Source organism: Atractosteus spatula, chromosome 14, assembly GCF_055471065.1.
Source record: "Atractosteus spatula isolate fAtrSpa1 chromosome 14, fAtrSpa1.hap1, whole genome shotgun sequence".
Lineage (NCBI taxonomy): Eukaryota > Metazoa > Chordata > Actinopteri > Semionotiformes > Lepisosteidae > Atractosteus > Atractosteus spatula.
The window spans coordinates 17360028-17376089 of NC_142719.1; the positions used below are offsets into that span (position 1 = coordinate 17360028).

Genomic DNA, 16062 nt, shown 5'->3' on the forward strand with positions numbered 1-16062 from the left:
GGGAACCTATTTGAAGAGCTGCTTCCTATTGGATAAAAGACTAAACTGTACCTGGAACCACTGTGCGCCAACCAATTTCATGATGGCGGGTACAGACATCAGCAGCGACCCCTTCCCCCCCCCTCTCTGCAGGCCCCCGAGCTGAAATAATCTTTCAATCTAAAACCCTGACTCCTCACTGAAGATCCCACGAAGAGGCAAGGGTCAAAGTTCACTTATTATGACAACTGTAATTAACTCATCAGATTACTGCCTTGGCATTAGGTTGCCTAATCGGGTCTGCATTTCTTGAGGTCTTGCATGAAGGGAAAGACAATAGCTTGTATTTCAGGACTTGAGTCACCTGCCCCCTACCCTGAACTGGAAATCCTCCCGACACCCACTGCACCTCTCCATATTCTAGGATGGATCGGATTCCCCTTTCTAACACCACACGCCAGCGCACAATACAGCTCCAGCAGCCAATTCCATCCCATGGACTAATTGCTGGTAATTAGAAACAGCTGACAGCAATGAACCAACACTACTTTTGGCAGTGTTCCACTGGCGGAGCAGTGGCTCTGTGGCTAAGGATCTGCGCCCGTGGCTGGAAAGCTGTCGGTTCAAATCCCGCGGCCAGCAGAGGAATCCTACTCTGTTGGGCCCCCGAGCAAGGCCCTTAACCCAAACTGCTCCAGGGGTGCCGTATAAATGGCTGACCCTGCGCTCTGACCCCAAGCTTCTCCCCCTGTCTGTGTGTCTCATGGAGAGCAAGCTGGGGTATGCGAAAAGAAATTCCTAACACAAGAAATTGTATATGGCCAATGAAGTGATCTTATCTTTTCAGCTGCTCACTCTTTGGAAGTGCTCTACAATCTGTGCCCGAGCAATCGTGACCCCCCCCCCCCCCCCGCTCACCATCAGCCGGCGCATGCGCTCCTTCTCGATGCGCTCGTTCTCCTTCTTCTGCTCGCGCTCCGTGTTGGCGTGGTACGTGGCCACGGCCTTGGTGAGCTTCTGGATCTTGGCGGTGACGGAGCGGTGGTACTCCTTAAAGTCCTTGGCATGCTGGAGGATGCTGTTGAGGTACTCCTGTAAACAGGGTGGGGTGGGGGGGGGCAGACAGAGAACACACGCTTAATATTACAGAACCTTTCAAACAGGTGCAACTCAGAGGGAGGGGGGAGGAGGAAACAAGGGGTGATTGAGGACATTTGGAGTCCTGTAGGGTCTCGACCTTCACGAGAGAACCATCACAAATATGCAAAGACTCCCATAACCAAGCCCACTCCTATAGCATCTCATGATGTACTACAGTATAGGGTATGTACAGTTAAAAGGCAAATGACCTTCCCTTATATGGCGATTAAAATACTAATGCATTTAAAGAATTTAAATTTGAGCAATCAGCTGGAATAACCAACAAGAAGCACTCCTCTGTGTCCTGCACTTTCTCTCTCTGCCTCTGTGATTAACACCCCCGTCTCCAGCCCGTCACCCCCCACCCTGCTGACACAGAACCTGGAGGGTTTGCTCCAACGCAGAAACAAGACCACGTTGAGATGTGGATGCCAGGTACTTGGGCAGGAGGCGGGGAGAGGCTCACCCACAAGCTCGATTTGCCTACCGATCCTAATCTTTTGCTCCACTACTTTGAAAGCTGCGGAGAGCAACCTGCAGCTCAGTGTCACCCCGCTCGGCTCTTCTTCCATACGAGACCCCGTCGGCCAGCTCGAATCGCGAATAAGCAAAATATCAAACGTGCAGATGTCCAAACCCTACTGTTATTTCCCCAATACAAAAGGACTGCATAGGTGATGTGGCGTTAGCTGGGCTAAAACACAGTGTGGCATGAACCATTAAAGAGGCTCCCTAGCAATGAAGCAAATCCCAGGATCTCAGGAGCTGCAACACCCAGACTGAGCCGCTGTCGTTGCTGTAAAGCCAGTCCAAGACACTGGATGGACCAATTGATTGCCTGTTTGTGGTTTCCAGGTAGGGCTGCCTGGTGGCAGAGTGGTTGGAATTTCTGCCTCACAGCAGTGTAGGGGCCCTGGGCTCAATTCCTGAGGTGCTGTCTGTGTGGAGTTTGCATGTTGCTCCCCTGCGACTCTGAACTGGACCAAGAGGTTAGAAAACAGGTGGACGGTGGAAGCAGCAGGACTGGGCAAGGCCTCCGCAGGGCCCAGTGGCGGCAGTTACCTGGTGCTTCTGCCTGCGCTTGCGCTCCTGCTCGATCTTCTGCTGCTTCTCCAGCTTCTCGGTGATGCGGGCCTCGCGCAGGGACTGCCGCTTGCTCCTCTTGTAGGCCTTGGCATTGAGCGCCGTCTCCAGGGCCGTGTCCCGGCGCATGCACACCACCACCTCTTGGCGTAACTAGAGGACCATGGGAAGGGCAGGGGGAGAAAGGTCATGTCAAGGCCGTAGTCTTCGCTCTCCTGTTTTCAAAAGCTTCAGTGTCTGATGCGTGAGCAAAACGAGGGCGGTGGAGGGGGAATGACTTGTTGGATAACCTCTTGTGTGTTAATAAAATGTCTCATTCTCTGCTGCTTCTAGACAACAGATAGAGGGTTTACTGGGTCTCGCAAAGGTTAAAGGAAGTATGTAAAAAGAATAGGTGAATTATTTTCAGTCGTAACCTTCCAAGTCCCCATAACTATATATATATATCTTATACTCAGCCTTAAAACTCTAGGGAGACTTTTAAATCATTCTTATTTTTCAGATCCACTAATACCCGTTTACTTCTGATGTCTGCTTAGTGTAAACGAACCAATTGATTATTTTAGGCCAAGTATTTAATTCTTTACTGCTGCAGATCACAACCAGGGTCTGCCGCTAGCCTGTCAGAATCTGTGGGCACTGCCCAGTCTCTATCGCACCTGTCTCTGGAAGTTGAGCAGTCTCAGTGCTTTGAGCTCAATATTGGCTTTGGTCCGGAGGTCCCCAGCTAGCGAGCCTGGGAGGTTCTCAAGCTCCTGTATGCGATGGGCGATGCGAGCCTGCAATCTGAAAGGAGGAAAGAGGATCAGCGACAGCCAGACGGCTCCTCCTTATACCAGACAACTAAAAGCAAAAACTAATGAAACTACAAAACGGCAGCACATGGTACTGCAGGGCTCCCCAAGTTCCGTTCTCAGGTTCAGACAGGTTTGCAGGACTCCTTATATCCAGTGGAGATTCAGACCAGTTCAGGAGTTATATTGGTTCAGTTAAGGTTTAATTGAACTACTCTAACTCCTCTGATTTAAAGGGGAACTGCAGTTCCAATTTCTCAGACTCGTATTAAAGTAACATAATAAATTCATCGATGTTATAGAAAAAATGTACACGTAATTTCGAATTAAGCACAAAATCGTGAACTTTGAGAAGGCACTGCAAGTCACCAGGTTGTCGCAAACTCGCACCCGAGTTCCGACGAATTGCCGTGTGACGCGGCCCTTCCTGCTCACTAGTCTCCAGAATGACCAATGTAATGAGACATACGAGCGAATAAGTACGGGCTGTGCAGCAGACGTTTCACCGCAGACATGTACCAATGTGAGCTGAGCACAATGTGTCTCTTTTCTTTTCAGCACGGAATAAATCTTTACTTGTTCCTTTGCACCCTATCCTACTTAGACAAATAAATGTCGGCAAAGCCATCTTGAAATCGAAAGCAATATTTCTATGGGATTAAAAGAGACGTAGTCACAAGCCTGCTTGTTTACAGTGCAATAGGACTGCAGCACGTCACCAGAAGTCTTCTTGCCTCGTTCTGAATCACAGACAACGATGGCATTATGCTGCTACACATACCTGGAAAGTTCATCTATTCTGTGATGTAAACTGGAGGTTTTACAAGTTATTGTGTACATCTGACTTTTACTGCGGTAGGAAAAGCACTTATCAATGCTGATTCTTTTTAACCTTGAAATGAGAACATAGCATTGCCTTTAGGGGACCTCCGGGCAGCTGCTCTGCTCTGCGATACCGGGCCGGTGGTACGGAGACACACCTGTACTCGCGCTCCTGCAGGATCTCCACGGGGTCCAGGCCGCGCGGCTTCTGGATGGGCGTGATGCGGTTCTGCTTCTGGTGCAGCTGCACCATGGGCGCGGGCTGGGCGGGCTGGCCCGGGGACTGGGTCTGGGGGGGCATGACGGGCGAGGCCGCGGGGGGCACGGACGGGGGCGCGGGCGAGGGGCGTCCTGTGGGCTGCGGGGGGATGAGCTTCTGGGGCGCGCTGGAGGGGGCGGCCGCGTTCACCATAGGCCCTGCGGCGGCAGGAAGGACAGGGGAACTGGGGGACAGCTCTGTGCTCGAACCCGGCCCCCAGCTTCTTTATCAAGACACTCAAAGGCAATTAAGGCTTTAAAAGAAATCTGAAACCCTGAATGCAAATATTGGCAAATTATTACAGAAACCTTAGAAATTATCAGTTTTATCCAAAAATTCTACGCTTCCAACAGAGGAATATTTTAAAACAGTCCAGACTGCTTCTGCATAAGACTCCAGATCAATTAGGAAATAGAAGTTAATTCCTCTACTAGAAAATTAGAAAAAAAACAAGGATTTTAACCTCTACTAGTTTTCTTTGCAGTCTGTTTTCACTGCTCATTCTCTCAGGCATTCGAGATGTATTATAGTTTATTTGAAGTTAAATTGTAAAACTCCCCCCCACAAGGACATGTGACTCCCGTCAGAAACTTAACACGTTTACACTTTTAACCCTCCCTGGAAGATCTGCGCCTCCTCACCTTCAGGCCAGGTTTTTGGGGGTCCGTTGGGGGGCTGTCCCTGCATACCTGGAGGGACACCCGTGGGCCCTGGAGGAAGCATGTTCGGACCCCCCATACCTGCTGGAAGCACACGAGTGGATTTGTGTTCAAAGATTGTCCTGTGTCGTACCTTCTCAATGATTCAATAACCCGAGCCCACAAAAAAGCCAGTCAGGACCCAGCAGAGGTTAATTCCACGCTGCACAGTAGAAGAAAAACATTGAGCCTATTTCAGGTAGGAGGGAGCGAGAGAGGAGAGGAAGGGAGCAGGGATATAAAGTACAGGAGAACAGAGGACAGAGCAGGAGAGAAAGAGTGTCCAAATAAAAGGAGATCTGAAATCTGTAAGTGAATGGAGAGGAGTCTATCATTGGGAGAAGGCAGGGAGGGCGTGATCCAGATTTAAAGATCATCTTGGCTTTGGGTGTTTTTCAGGAGAAGGAGTCCTGAAATCCCATTAAAAGGACACCCACAGAATGGTCAGTGGGGCAAAAAAAGAAAAAAAGATATCAAACCTCTTCCCCAGATCCTCAAGAATAAGAAAGCTTAACAGGCGAAACACTGCTTCTACTTTCTCCTGTTCGGCGTGGAATTCAATTCTGCCCATGCAGCTAATGCACACTGACACAGCCCCCCCTTCCCCCCCCTCCCCCGAGCCTCAGTGCCAGACTCCTGCAGACGAGGGTGTTCATCAGCGCCACAGTGAAGTGGGCCACGCTGCACTGCAGGCTTGCTTCACTACAATGTATAAAGCCAGGGCCGTGCTGGGCTGAGAGACTGCAGATGTCAACATGCGGCATTCACCCAGCAGGCCATCCAGAGACCGCCATGCAAATACCGCATAAAATACAGAAAGCACAGTAAATGAAGTATGTATGACCCGCCCCTCCAAAAGCACTGTAATCAAGACTTTTCAGCTGATCGAATGCAGACCAATCAGATGCACGCACACACTAACTTTCAAGTCAAGCATCCTGCTGAAAGCGGTTACGACAGCTCGCTGCACATGCATTGTGGGGAAAGGTGAACTGGCAGAGCTCTTCTTTTTTACCGTGAGGTCTGTTGTAGTTGGAGGGAGCCGGGCCGGGTCCTGAGCTGGGCCCTGCCCCTGGTCCGGAAGGCGGAGGTAGGCTTGGCATCTGCTGCTGCATCCCGGGCATGGGCCTCTTCCCTTGCACGGCCATCTGCAGGTGGTCCGGGAGGGGCTGCCCGCGGGCCAGCATCTTATAGGCCATGATTTGAGCGCGCAGCTGGTGCAGCTGGTTCTGGTTAAAGGGCGTCGGCCCGCCCCGGTTCTGCTGGCCCAGCGCCTGGGGATCCCCTCCGTCTATGGGCACCCCACCAGGGCCTTGGGGCATGAGGGGCCCCGAGGGAGGGCCGTTGGCGGGGACGGGGCTGGGCGCATGCTCCGATCCACCCAGCGGGGAGGGGTAACCTGTGAAGAGGGCATCATCGAGGGTAAGAGCGGCGCCCCAGCTTGGCCGAGCACATCTGAGAAGCCGTCCTGAACGAGGCAGTTACTCTCGAGAGATCGGCGGGCAGGTCCTCACGGGGACAATAGGACTTTGGGTGAGGAGACATCAGACAGAGAACGGACAACATGAGAGAAGACTTTGAGTTAAAGCAGATGGGCAAAGTAATCATATGTTCAACGTTTTCTGGCTCAACAGCGGGCCTATGGTGATGATTACGATGATGATGACAGTATTTAGTCTATTGTCTAAATTTAAAAGCACCAAAACTGTTTTGGGTCTATCCTCAGTCCTTCTTGAGTTTCTGCCAGCAAAGTACAGAACAGCAAACAGAAATGGAATAAGAGCCAATAGCAGGTCCACACCAGATCAGCGAGACACCCCTCAGGCACCAGTGGTTAAAGAACAGGATAGGATGAGATTGTGAAGAAAAAATATGAACTCAGCACCGTAAACACTAGGAAATCCCCAGCTAGGTCACTGCGACGGCTCGGCGTTCAGAGAGGGGAGCCCTGCATTTCTGTAACATCCTGAGGGCCCACACTGCAGACAAACCCAGTCTCCACAGCGAGCGGACCACTAAGAGCAGGGGCGACAGCAGTGAGCAGCTGCTGCTAGAGCTGCAGGACATGCGCCCCGATTAATTAAGCCATACAAAAAAAAGTCACCGAGCCACCCGGATACACCCAAGCAGGACACAGCCTTGTTTAATAATGCTCCCAAGTGAAAACAATAAAAAGGTTGCTTGCGATCATTGGCAAGGAATAAAAAAGGGGGATTTTTGCTTTGAAGTAGTAATTTCATTAGGCATAGATGGAAATAAAAATTTCTCCAATCGCCCCCTAGCAATTCCACTCTCCCAAATTTATCAGCAACAGACTTGCACTGGATCTGGGCCCCTGCAGACTATAATACTACACCCAGATCAGGTATATCGTAATGTATGAAAACAATACCACAGCTAGCAAAAACAGCACCCATTTTTATGAATTCTGCAGATGATGCTAGGATGCTATTTTTTACCCTTTCCTTAGGGCACACGTGGAGGTGGGGAGGGGCTACACGGGGCCGATATGGAAGAGATCTAGGCTGCACGCGAGCAGGGGTATGGTCTGCCCACAGACAGCACGATGAGCGACGCGCTCTTCTGAAACAGCTCTGCACGGCGCGACAGACACACAGAGCTCGCCGAGGAACAGCCCCTTTCCCCCTCCCTCCCTGCCCCCGGGGCTGGTGCTCGTCGTGCACCTGCTCGGCCTTGTGTTTCTCAAAACAGGAAGCGCAGCCAGCCTGCTGTTTTCAGCAAACACAGCAGAGCCAGCAGAGGACAAGAAGCCACAAGCTGTAGGTTAAATTCAACGCCCCTGTAACAGGTTTTTACTATCCAAGTGAACATCTTAACATACAACAGCAGAATGCCAAGGCCTTTCCAATAGTAAAATTTGTTGTCTAACAGGGACACTTCTCATCCATCCTTTTTAACCACTTGTTCCAATTCAGGGTCACAGGGGAGCTGGGGGCTATCCCAGAGCACAACAGGCACAAGGCAGGATATACCCTGGATGGGACGCCAGTCCATCACGGGGCACACACACTCACTCAAAATAGTGGCTTTGGACAGTGGGTGGAGACCCACACGAACCTGGGGAGAGCGTAGTAACGCCCCAGGTCTGAAACTGAACCCAGGGACGCTTATTACTTGAGAATCCTAATGTGCACATCACTATTCTGTGGCTTGCAGTTTCCCCACTTTAGAAGTGGCTTTTAGCTCCTCAGCTGTGTGGCATGAATGACCTGCCCCCTGTGGCACAGCCAGCTTCCCATGGGGCATGTAAGCTCGGCAGCAGTGCTGGTGCTGATGGGAGGAGCTGGTTCTGTTGGCACTGCTAGGAGAAAGCCCATCACCCCGGCCCAAACCGGGATAGGATAGGAAGAAGGGGGTTTGTCTTTGCTAAGAGGCACGTTTGCAGGTGTACACTGGGAACCCCCACTCAGAAACCGATAATGAAGCACATACCTTGTGAATGCTGGTCCATGGGGCTCGGGGGTGGGCCCATGCCGCTGTGTCCCCCAGGTCTCATGCCCATCCCCTTCATCTGCCCGTAACGGGGGTCATCGGGCATACCTTTCTCGTGCATGGGGTCCATGGGCTGCAGGATACCAAGGGCGCAGATGAGGGAGAGATCTCACTTAAAGGAGTTACAGTGTGGCCATGTACCGATCATCAGAAAGGTGCTTATTCTTGGTCAGGGCTGCAGCACTGAGAGCACATGATGTCTAAACTTCCCCAGCTAATGGCAGGGCCAAGAATGAAGGGGCAGTTTCAAGAATCAGCAAACTAAACCCAGCCTAGAACAGCACTCCTTTCCTATCTGTCGCTCGCTCCAGAACAGCTAACACTCTTCCACTGGATGGAAAACAAGGTGGTTTCCCAGGGCAGACACTTCCCTTTATTCCAGGTTCTTCCAGCTGGGGGATGTTGCAAAAACAGTGCAGAAATGCATGGTAATAACACCACATCACGCCTTAATTTTTCCCACCACTCGTGTAATTGGGAGGTTGTGGGTTCAAATCCCAGGTGAGACGGTGCTGCTGTACCCTTGAGCAACATACTGCATCAGAATTACTCCAGTTAAATACCCAGACAGGCAAACAGCCACAAATCGGCAAAAAAAAATCAAATTTATGCGAAATGCAAGTCTCTGAAAGCTGATTTCCAGGACAACCGGTCCAGAAGTTAATCAAAATGCCCAAGAGGCCATTAAATAGGACTCCTCTGCTGGAAGCTGACAAACCTCGACCAAAAGCACAGACAATGGATCGCTGTACAATCACAGGCACAGTAAAGGCCAAATCTGAAATAACAGGGCAAAAAAAGCAGACATGCTGTGAGATGCTCCTCTGAAAATCGAATACCTCTAAAAAAACTCTCCTGATTCACAGAGAAAGGTTTACTATTGTCTAAGGGGTTTAATCTTTTCTGTCATAACGTACATGGAGATCAACAATCCCCTTCTAGTTCAAGGCCTTTTCACATCATTGCCATGAAAAAAACAGGAATATAACAAAAAAAACACATAACGCTGCCTAAGGATAGACCATGCTTTTCAGCTATTTAACACATTGCGCTGCTCATCAGACTTTGTAAAGCAAACAGGTTTAAGCATCTGCCTCTTTGGAATTTTAAAGCTCTGCAGAGTGACTTGTCTGAATCAGGAGGTTCCAACTCTTATCCAGCAGATTTTCGGCATCTCTTTAAAGCAGCACCACCACCTGTAGAACTGGAAGGAACTAAGAAATCACTGTCACTGAGCCACAAATGAGCTGATTTTAAGAGTTAAGGACAAGATAGCCCTGCTGCAGACACACTGACCCTCCAGGACCGGCACTGGACAGCCCTGCTGCAGACACACTGCCTGACCCTCCAGGACTGGCACTGGACAGCCCTGCTGCAGACACACTGCCTGACCCTCCAGGACCGGCACTGGAAAGCCCTGCTGCAGACACACTGACCCTCCAAGACCGGCACTGGACAGCCCTTCTGCAGACACACTGCCTGACCCTCCAGGACCGGCACTGGACAGCCCTGCTGCAGACACACTGCCTGACCCTCCAGGACCGGCACTGGACAGCCCTGCTGCAGACACACTGACCCTCCAGGACCGGCACTGGACAGCCCTGCTGCAGACACACTGCCTGACCCTCCAGGACCGGCACTGGACAGCCCTGCTGCAGACACACTGCCTGACCCCGCAGGACTGGCACTGGACAGCCCTGCTGAAGACACACTGCCTGACCCTCCAGGACTGGCACTGGACAGCCCTGCTGCAGACACACTGCCTGACCTCCAGGAACGGCACTGGACAGCCCTGCTGCAGACACACTGACCCTCCAGGACCGGCACTGGACAGCCCTGCTGCAGACACACTGCCTGACCCTCCAGGACCGGCACTGGACAGCCCTGCTGCAGACACACTGCCTGACCCTCCAGGACCGGCACTGGACAGCCCTGCTGCAGACACACTCCTTGACCCCGCAGGACCGGCACTGGACAGCCCTGCTGCAGACACACTGACCCTCCAGGACCGGCACTGGACAGCCCTGCTGCAGACACACTGCCTGACCCTCCAGGACCGGCACTGGACAGCCCTGCTGCAGACACACTGCCTGACCCTCCAGGACCGGCACTGGACAGCCCTGCTGCAGACACACTGACCCTCCAGGACCGGCACTGGACAGCCCTGCTGCAGACACACTGCCTGACCCTCAGTGCTCCCCTCAGCGGCTCCATTTACCTTGTGCATTTGGTGCATGTTATCCTGAGGGTACCCCGAAGGTCCCTGTGGAGGCAAGGGGTGCCCAGAAGACGGGGGTCCTGGGCTGGGTCCCATCATGCTGTGAGCAGAGCCCGGAGATGGCCCCGGACTGGGGCCCAGCATGGCACCAGGGGAGGGTCCAGGGCCAGGGGAGGGTCCCGGCCTGGGAGTCCCACCCATAGGGGGGTCCGGGGTCGACATCTTCGCCTGATGCAGCTAGTGGGGAAACCAGTGAGCACCGTCCTGCAAGAAGAAAGAGCATGCATGAGAGAGAGAGAGTCAGCGCCCAGCCACAAGCAGGCAGGACCAATGCAAAAACACACAATAAGAAAGGTCTCAAATGAAAGGAGGCCAGTCTTGCTCGTGGAGGAGCTGGGGATCAGGAACCCCTCCAGCAGGTTTTGCGACATGGCTGGGAGTGAGAATGAGAACAGCTTTCCTTGCCCCTGCTGGGATTCGATCCTGGTCACCTCGCGGGCTCCGAGCATGCACAGCACCCCCACAATGGAAGAGCGGTCTCCTGTCTTGCGATGTCTAGATTGCAGTGGGAGGAGACGTCATATCTGTAACCAGCTCCGTGTGCAAGTCCTGTCTCACGCACAGCAGCGCATTCACTGCAGAGCGGTGGCTCTGTGGCTAAGGATCTGCGCCTGTGGCTGGAAGGTTGCCGGTTCAAATCCCGCGGCTAGCAGAGCAAGGCCCTTATCCCCAGCTGCTCCCTGTGCTCTGACCCCCAGCTTCTCTCCCTGTCTGTGCCTCATGGAGAGCAAGCTGGGGTATGCGAAAAGAAATTCCTAATGCAGGAAATTGTATATGGCCAATAAAGTGATCTGATCTGCTTCCACACGGACTGCAGCGCATTCACTGATCTGCTTGTCTAGACTCTTAGTTTGCTAGAGTCTGCTCAAAATGCCTGCCTTCAAGCGTACGGTTCCAGAACAACTTCAGCATTCAGCGCTTTTAAGAAGCAGCTCTTCTGCTCGCTCTCTCTTGACCCCGTCTAAACAGCGCTGAAGTGATCAGGGCAGGAAGAACAGACATTCCCACACCGAGCTGAGGAGAAACTGCTCACATTTACATGGTTACAACCCCAGCTGGATCAGGGCAGTGCTGAAACTGGATCATTACAAACCCCACTTAGCGTTTTAAGAGAGAAAAGCATAAGTGACAATAGCACTCCAACACAAAACCGAAACGAATTTCCCCCTGCTGTTAAATGAATCAGGAGGAGCCAAGCAAGCACTGAAGACTCGAAGACTCAGCAGTCCCGAACAATCATGGCCTGTCGCTCTTGAGATTTTGGTTCATCGAGAAAAACAGACACCGACACCTAGCAAGATCCTCAGTGCAAGGTGCTCCACTACAGAACAGGGCTCCAGAGAACTGGCATGATCCACATAGCCAATATACTGCCCTGACCCCTTCTCATAAACAATCAACACTGAAAAAGCTTTTCACAGGAGAGCCTAAATTCTACATCTGCAACTTCATCAACAGGTACAGGACCTGCCACAGCTGTCTGTCTAGACTGTGCTATCATCTACCCACTCCAGAAGGGCTTGCAGATAAAGCCCTACCACTGTGCATCCACATATTGCTCTGCGTCGATACAAAGTACTGCCCCTATATACCCACATATGGACTTAGTGGTTGTAAGTAAATATCAAACAACAAGCTTTCAGAAAGTTTTCCATATGTGGGTGTCACTGCCTCTCGACACGGTCAGGTCCCTTTTTCCAGAAGAACTCTTGCATTGAATACTAGAACTTTGATACAGACTCATCAGTCACAAACAGATGTCTGGGCTCTCCATCAGACCGACAGGTCAAACTGCAAACTGGTGAAGATGCGAATATGCTGCACCTTTTGTGCAGAGAGCAGAGCTACATGTTCAAAGGGCCCTTCTGTTTACAAGACAGAACTGGATATCTTAATCCGATTCACAAAAAGATATAGAATCTGAATGACCCAACTGAAGCAACTCTTGACTCGGTAAATCAGTGCATCTTGTTGATCTTGATGGGCACGATCATTTGAAAGTGAAAGACACTGTGACGATCCAGCATTTTAGCACAAACGCATCCTGATGAGGTGGTCCTCTTCAGATCGGCATGGGGAAAACTATCCATCCAGCCCAACGTTGCAGCGAGACCCAGAGTCTATCCTTGCAAGCAACAGTCGCAAGGAAGGATTCACCCTGGATGGGACGCCAGTCCATCACACACTTACAACAAGCCCTGGGAGAAAACTATCATTTCTGCAAATAAGACACTTACACATGGAGGTCACAACAACACAAGGGGAGGACTGGGGTTGTGCATAATACAGAAACACGGAAGAGAACCAAAGACCTTGCGCAACGGGCCGGCACTTTCTCTGAGAAAATAAGAGTTTGGTTTAAAACCGCTCTTGTGGCATGAGCAGGGAAAATAGAACATAAGTATTTTCCTTTGACAACCCAGATTAGAGTTCCCTGAACCCATGGCTACAGCCCCCCTACAAAAGACCCCCCAAATATTCATTGATAAAAGCACCCCAAATTTACCTACACAACCTAACGCTGCTAGAGAGTTTCATGTGGACTCAAAAGCTTACAGAAGCTCTCCAAATGATAGAAAATTCTCAATTAAACACTTGACTTTTACACACCCTGGTAGCTGTAAACCTTTAAGAATGACAAATACAACGACTGCGGACAGGACAGGATTGGCGACAGGGAAGTTTACCGAGAGCTAAAATTGGGGAAAATTAAAATACCATCCCGGACTACAACCTTTTACAAGAAAGGCAGAGTGTGACGGGGCTATTACAACTTTTAAATAATGTCTGTGTTGTTGATTTGTTAAGTAAAATGTTAATTTTGAGCCCTCTAACCCCTCAGATGCACAGGCCTTAAATCCTAAAGAATCCTTCCAATTTGAAAACTCGAGTTGAACTGATGGGACAGATACAATCAATCATTTTCAAAGTATAAAAATGACATTTCCTAAAGATAAAACGTACCTGATACTTATAACCGATTGGGGAGATATATATATATTTAAATATTTCTTCTGTATCTTCTATCCTAAACACGTTATGATAATTTGTAATAAACACAAAATGTCTGTCCAATAACAAAACAGGCAGTCTCAACATTACCAACATCAACAAGGAAAGGAAAAAAAAAACCGTCTGAACAGCCATAGTAGAGTCTGGCGGCTTAGAAAAGGCGTTTATTCGTGTTTAGGTGCGAGGAGTACAGTAATAGAATAAATATATTTAAATTATTTCAGCATTAGAAAACGTCAATATTAACCTACCTCACAAAAGCTTGTTCTCATTGTAAAAAGAAACACAGTAACGCCTATACATCATTATCAGACGCTTTTATTATGGAGGAAAAAAATTGTTTCTCTGAACTTGGCCATGTGTGAGAAGGAGGTATTTAAATTCTTCATTTTTCGAATAAAAACTGGAATTTCGTTCAGCTGGATACAAACGGTGAAAATCGGGAGACAAAGAGCTACCAGCCGGCCATGCTGGTTTCTCTCGATTAGCCTACGCTGGATATATATTTTAAGTTGATGTTTTCAGAAATCCCAGCAGCAAAAAAAGGCAAAACGTTTTTTTTTTAAGTGTATTGATCCGCCCGGCCTCCCGTACCCTTCCCGGTCTGTATTTCCCCCATAAAATAATTTCATTCATTTGAGCTGAGCGGTGGCTCACAAGCACACGGACCAAGGAGAAACATCTTTCAGCTGACGAGCCGAGCGCAGGGGAAGGAGGAGGAGGAAAGGGAAAGAAGGAAAAGCTCCAGACCGGCAAACAAATGAACGAAGGGAAAAAAAGCAAAAAATAGGACCCGTTTTCGTGAAAAGGCCACGTAGAGACTCAACGGAGCAATAATCGAGGGGCGCTTACCAGCTCAGGGCAAATGCAGGTCTCACCGGCGCGTCTTCCCCCTCGCTTTCTGCGGAAACAAAGAGCTCCCTGCTGGCTGCACCCCCCTCCCTCTCTCTGTCGCCTGACTGTGTTTCTCCAGCCACACCAACCATAGAGTCTGAGCGTTAGCGCCCCCCCTTCTCCATCTCTCTCTCTCTCTGTTTTGTTTTTTCTAAAACCCGGCCGGCTTGTCCGAGCGCAGGCGCAGTGCCGGCACCACTGCAGGCGGAATGCGCCGCGGCAAGAGGCCGGCCGGTGCGGCTAAGCCGGACGTGTTGGACGAGGTGGGGGATGGGGTTGCTCTCAAACAGCGCCGAGTACGCGTACGCGGCTCGCTGACGTCTTGCACCTGAAGAGCAGTACACTGTCGTTTACCAAATTACCTCCTTTCACCCGTACTCTAGCACCAAAGTAGATTTAGAAATCGCACCGAGAGCGTAAATAGTTTGGTCGCTAAGCGTTTTTACGCAGTAATCGTGCATTTCCACAGAGTCTCCTATTAAGAGGAACTGTATTCGTGCGTGTTGCGAAAGGTACCTTGGCAACATGTTGAAAGTGATCCCTGGAAACTATTATTCCCTCTCCCTAAATTTTATCATCTGTTAAAAAGTGAGAATAAAGGGTCAAGCAAAATCCCGTTTAGGTCAGAGGATATCTTTTTTTTTTAAATGACTAATCAGTTTGGAAAAAAAAAACCAGAAGACACCAGGCTCTCGAGAAACGGAAGATGAGACTCCCGTTCGGTCGCGGGATGGAGATAGAGCCCCAGCGCTCAGGCTCCAGGAAGCCCAGGAATGTAGTCGAAGACCTCGCTCTCCTCAAGGACCTTCCTGCGGCAGCGGCGGCACATCCGCCCCGGCGGAACCGCGGAGCCCGACGCCAGGCCCTCGGCCGACGCTAACTGTCTCCACGACAGCGCGCAGGCCCGAATCCGTGAAGCCGTTTCCTTGACGCACTCAGCACGCCGGCGCTGATTCGGGGAGGGAGGACGGGCAGAGCAGCCGGTGTCTTCTGGCCCTGGCAGCCTGGCTCGACCACCATCCTGCACAAGCCTTAAGGGAATTCTAGCAAGGAGCATAGACTCTCTCAGAGGCTGGTGCCACAGTGCCACTCGCGTGTCTTCCTCCAGCACTGCACCTCTGCCAGGGGACCAGTGCTGCCCAATTACTGACCCTCACCCCCATTCTCCCAACCCGGCCCATTAGAAGCAGTCGAGGAGAGGCAATACAGAAACTGGAACACCTCTCGCTCCAGAGAGTCAAGTAAATCCCACATAGTTTATAAAGCATACACTTTTTTCCCTCCAGTTCAAATGACTGGGTCCACCAAGTACATCGAACCTAGCTCTAGAGAGCTGGAAGCAGATGAACTGTTATGATTAAGAAAATAAAAAGACAATTCAGGTTGTACTGAGCCAATCTGGAAAGAAAACTAGCCGATAAATCCCCCCCAGAACAGAATTAGGTCATTTTGCTGCAGGTAACTCGAACCAGACTGAACACTAGAAATCTCCAACCAGTAGAAATGGGCAACACCCACTGCTCCTGTGTATTTGCATTGGTTTCTATCATTAAACCTTTAATTTATTATCACACTCCCTACTGTACTGTT

At 50.5% G+C, this 16062-nt stretch overlaps 1 protein-coding gene across 16 annotated transcripts in view; it reads right to left on the minus strand.

Annotated features, from left to right (window-relative positions):
* The window catches only part of LOC148820797 (SWI/SNF-related matrix-associated actin-dependent regulator of chromatin subfamily A member 4), a 37109-nt gene extending 21739 nt beyond the window's left edge, over nt 1-15370 (minus strand). For 9 of the 16 annotated variants that reach the window (XM_088933222.1, XM_088933235.1, XM_088933233.1 and 6 more), the window contains exons 1-9: nt 14431-14554; nt 10507-10770; nt 8229-8361; nt 5791-6174; nt 4719-4820; nt 3977-4235; nt 2862-2988; nt 2182-2355; nt 898-1071 (exon numbers count right to left, since the gene is read on the minus strand). In XM_088933222.1, coding sequence (XP_088789348.1) covers nt 898-1071; nt 2182-2355; nt 2862-2988; nt 3977-4235; nt 4719-4820; nt 5791-6174; nt 8229-8361; nt 10507-10728 — 1575 coding nt within the window. In that variant the 5' untranslated portion in view covers nt 10729-10770; nt 14431-14554. Of the gene's footprint in view, nt 1-897; nt 1072-2181; nt 2356-2861; nt 2989-3976; nt 4236-4718; nt 4821-5790; nt 6175-8228; nt 8362-10506; nt 10771-14430 lie in introns of all 16 variants that reach the window. The other 7 variants (XM_088933232.1, XM_088933230.1, XM_088933224.1 and 4 more) reach the window with 2 other exon arrangements.
* Between the last annotated feature and the right edge of the window lie 692 nt (nt 15371-16062).